We start from the raw sequence: 3,741 nt of genomic DNA, 5'->3' as shown, positions 1-3,741 counted from the left end.
CCTCCCCCCGGCGCCCCCGCCGCCCCCAACGACTTTCTGAAGAAGATGGATGACTTCTGGCTGCTCAAGGAGCTGCAGACGTGGCTGTGGCGCTCGGCCAAGGACTTCAACCGCCTCAAGAAGAAGGTGCCGCCTGCCGTGGTCACGCTACGCCTGGAGGCCAGGGGCTTCTGAGGGCCCCCGCCTCGCTGCGGGGCTACGGGGCTCCCGGCCCCCACGGCAGCGGCCGCATCGTGTCCCCGCTGTCACCGCTCGCCCTTCCTGGAAGGGGATCTGGATCCCAAAGCGCCACCGAAGCCACGCCGCGTCCCCACCATCTCCGCTTGGCCGGAACGATCCTGATCCCCAAGCGCCACCAAAGTCACCCCACGTATTCCTCACTGTGCCTTGAGAGGTGGAGTTCCTGACTCCGAGATGCCACCAAAGCCACTCCACGTCCCCGGCATCGCCACCGTTCGTTAAGGGACAGGTCTTCTGATCCCAGAGTGCCACCGAAGCCTTCCCACGTCACACCGTGCCTTAACGGATGGTCTTTCTGTCCCGGAGGGCCACCGAACCCCCCCCCCCCCGTCTGCACCATCGTACTGCTGTGCCTTGACAGATGGGATTCCCGATACCAAAGTGCCACTGAAGCCGCTCCACGTCCCCACCGTCACCACTAGGTCTTAAGGTATGGGGACCTCGATCCCAAAGCGCCACCAGCGCCACCCGGCATCCCCCCCGTCACCGCTGTGCCTTAATTGAATGGCTGGGGCTCCTGACCGCCACATCCTAAGGGACAGGGCTCCCGCGAGCCTCCCCACATCCCCTCCAGGCTGTCTGGGCCGCTGTGGGGCTGGGAGCAGCGATCTCCTGCCCTGCCCCACGGCAGCAGTAAGCCCCGCTTACCCCCGAAACGGACCAACCCTCCTGAGCGTAGGAATAGGCCCCGCCCCGGGAGCAGTAGGCTCCGCCCCCGAGCGCACTAAGCCCCGCCCCCCGGGCACACTAAGCCCCGCCCCCCTGGCGCACGAAGCCCCGCCCACCCGCACAGCACAGCCGGCTGCCCGAAGCTCCGCCTCCATTCCCACCGTTGCCTAGCAACCCGCGAGCCCCGCCCACGGGCCCGCGGGGGGGGGCGGGGCTTGTCCTGGGGGCGGGGCCGGGGCAGAGCCCCAGGGCCGCCGTCTCGGTGCGTCTATGCGTGTTTATTTATTGGAGATGTTATTTATTAGGGTATTTATTGCAGAAGATCTATTCTTGTATTAACAAATAAAAGCCTTTCTCCAGCGCTGCCTGCCAGCGGGTGCCCTCACTCGGGGCACAGGGGAATGGGTCCTGTGTTGGGGGAGCCCTCGAGCACCTGCACCCCTGTGCCCCCACGGCCTCAGTGCCACGTAGACAGGGACGAGCTTGGGGACCCCTGTGCCACCACTGCAGAGCCTCGTGGCACCCAGGGATCAGCTCACGACCAACCCCACGGCACCCGGGGGTTCGCTGTACCGCCATCAGAGCGGGGCTACGGGCGTCCCCATCGCCATCCCAGTGAGGGCTTGGCGATCCCCAGGTCCCCGTCACCATCCAGGTGACGCTGAGGCCACGTGAGGCAGCGGGCTGCCCCGTGCCCTATGCCCCGTGGGATGGACCCTGCCCACCACCCACCCCCAGGGACGCTCTTGGCCAAGGGGCACTCGCCCACCCGTGACGGCGACGGGCAGCCCTGGGACACGGCCCCGTCACTGCCTGCCCACAACGTAAGTAACGGCCATGGGACAGGGACGGGGTGCCCGTGGGGTCCCGTCACTGCCGGCTCTCCAGCAGGGCCATGCGGATCCTGACGTGCCCGGCCCAGTTGCAGCGCCTGGAGGCCGCCCTACGCAGCAGCCTGCCCCGCTCCCTGCCGGTGAGCAACCCCCCACCGAGGGGAGCGTGGGGCCGCCCCGTCCCCTCCCTGTCACCCCTGGGTGTCGTCCCCGAGCCCGCCTCTGCCAACCCCAGCCTGGCTGGGTTCTGCCACCCACTTGAGCGCCGGGTGCTGGGCTTGCAGGTGTATGGGGCCGTGCTGAACATCAACCGCGGCAACCCCGGGGACTTTGAGGTGGCGGTGGACACCTGGCCCGATTTCGGCGCCGTGCTGGCGCGGCGCAGAGGAGAGGTGGCCAGAAGGGACGTGGGGAGGGTGTGGGGGGGGTTGTGCTGTGCCTGTGCCAGGGGGCTCAGCATCCTGCCCCCCAGGCACCGGTGAACGACAGCTACAGGAGCCTGCACGCAGCCTTCTACCGGGACCTGGGTGCCTACCGGGCCCTGCTCGAGAGCCCGGGCTGCATGCGCTGGGACACTGCTTTCCACATCTTCGGTGGGGACATCTCTGTGGGGACGCCGGTGGGATGAGGGGCAGTGGGAGAGCTGGGCGGCGGTGCTGGGCCATGAAGGGCAGGGAACGAGGGCGAGCGTGGGGACACGGGGGAGCGGGGCCCTGCTGCTGCCGTCCCCAGGGCTGCAGGACGGCGTGCTGACGGCGTCCCAGGACATGGCACTGGTCAAGGGCGTGGAGCTGGAGGTGACCGAGTACTACACGTACCTGCACCCCGACCCCAGCACTCTACCCGAGCCCCAGTGAGCCTCAGCCCCACCTCCTTATCCTGTTTCCATTCCAGTCCCTGTCTATACCCCCATATATACCCCTATGCCCCCAGCTCACTCTTCCCCCATCCCATCCCCACGTGTGGCCGCGTTCCCATCCCAACCTTAGCCCTAACTAACGCTAACCCCAGCGCTACACCCCCCCCCCCCGCAGCCTGGATCCCGACGTGCAGCTGGGCGCGCTGAACCCGGCCCACGTGGACCTGCTGGACTCGACGTGGCCTTACGGGGGGAACGCGTGGAGCCGGCGCTACCTGGGGGAGCTGCTGCGCCGATTCCCCCACCTGTGCCTGCACGGCTCGGCCGGGGAGCCGCTGTGCTGGGTGCTGAGCGACGGCTTCGCAGCGGGAGCCCACGGCTACACGGTGCCGGCCCAGCGGCGCCGCGGGTTCATGCGGGCGCTGACGATCATGGCCGCCCGACGGGCGCACGCCCGCGGCTTCCCGGCGTACGGGCACACGGCCACGGGGAACCGGGGCATGCAGCGGCTGCAGGAGGAGCTGGGGCACCGCCGGCTGCCGGGGCTGTGCCGCTTCGTGCTGCACAACCCGAGCCTGGCGCGGGCTGCGCCCTGAGTGTCCCCCCCCCCCGCCCAAAACCCCGGGGAGAAACGTGCAAATAAAAAGCAAATGACGCCCCAAAGAGCCGCGGTGCGTGAAGCGGCGATCGACCAAACGGGCAGCAAAACAACCGCGACGGCGCGAACAAGCGAAGGAAACGGAATTAAAAACAGCCCCGACGAACCGAGCAACCGAGACGGCCCGGCCCGAGCAAAACGGCGTGACGGCGAAACCACGCCCTCACGGAGCAAACAGAAAGCGGCCGAACCGAAACCGGAACCGAGCGGGCAGCCCCGCGGCCGATCACGACGGGCCGTGCTGCCGGAGCAAAGCGGGGCCGCGGCGGCGTCCGCGTCCGCAGGGCGGGGGGGAACCGAGGCGGGCCGAAGCCGGCCCCGCGGGGCATGGAGCGCGGCGGGCGGATCACCGACTGCTTCCCGCGGAGACACCGGGCGCGGACCCGCGCCGCGGGCAAAGAGCGAAGAGCGGCGCGGAGCGGAAAGCGCCGGGGGATCCCGGTAGCCCCGCCCCCGCGGCCCTCTCCCCCCAGCCCCGCGCA

At 69.1% G+C, this 3,741-nt stretch overlaps 2 protein-coding genes across 2 annotated transcripts; both read left to right on the top strand.

Moving 5' to 3' along the window:
- On the top strand, positions 1,756–3,381 carry LOC110400877 (glycine N-acyltransferase-like protein 3). Its single transcript, XM_021401207.1, has 5 exons — positions 1,756–2,134; positions 2,215–2,335; positions 2,417–2,431; positions 2,475–2,595; positions 2,777–3,381. The coding sequence occupies exons 1-5, from the start codon at positions 1,805–1,807 to the stop codon at positions 3,195–3,197; spliced, it is 1,008 nt and encodes a 335-aa protein (XP_021256882.1). The 5' UTR covers positions 1,756–1,804; the 3' UTR covers positions 3,198–3,381.
- On the top strand, positions 3,386–3,741 carry POLD4 (DNA polymerase delta 4, accessory subunit; the record flags this gene model as incomplete). Its single annotated transcript, XM_021401204.1, is given in 1 exon segment — positions 3,386–3,741. A coding segment is annotated over 1 exon segment (155 nt), but the record flags the coding sequence as incomplete, so codon positions are not given.

The sequence above is a fragment of the Numida meleagris genome, chromosome 6 (genome assembly GCF_002078875.1).
Source record: "Numida meleagris isolate 19003 breed g44 Domestic line chromosome 6, NumMel1.0, whole genome shotgun sequence".
NCBI classification, from domain to species: Eukaryota; Metazoa; Chordata; class Aves; order Galliformes; family Numididae; genus Numida; species Numida meleagris.
This window is presented reverse-complemented; position numbering and strand designations above follow the sequence as displayed.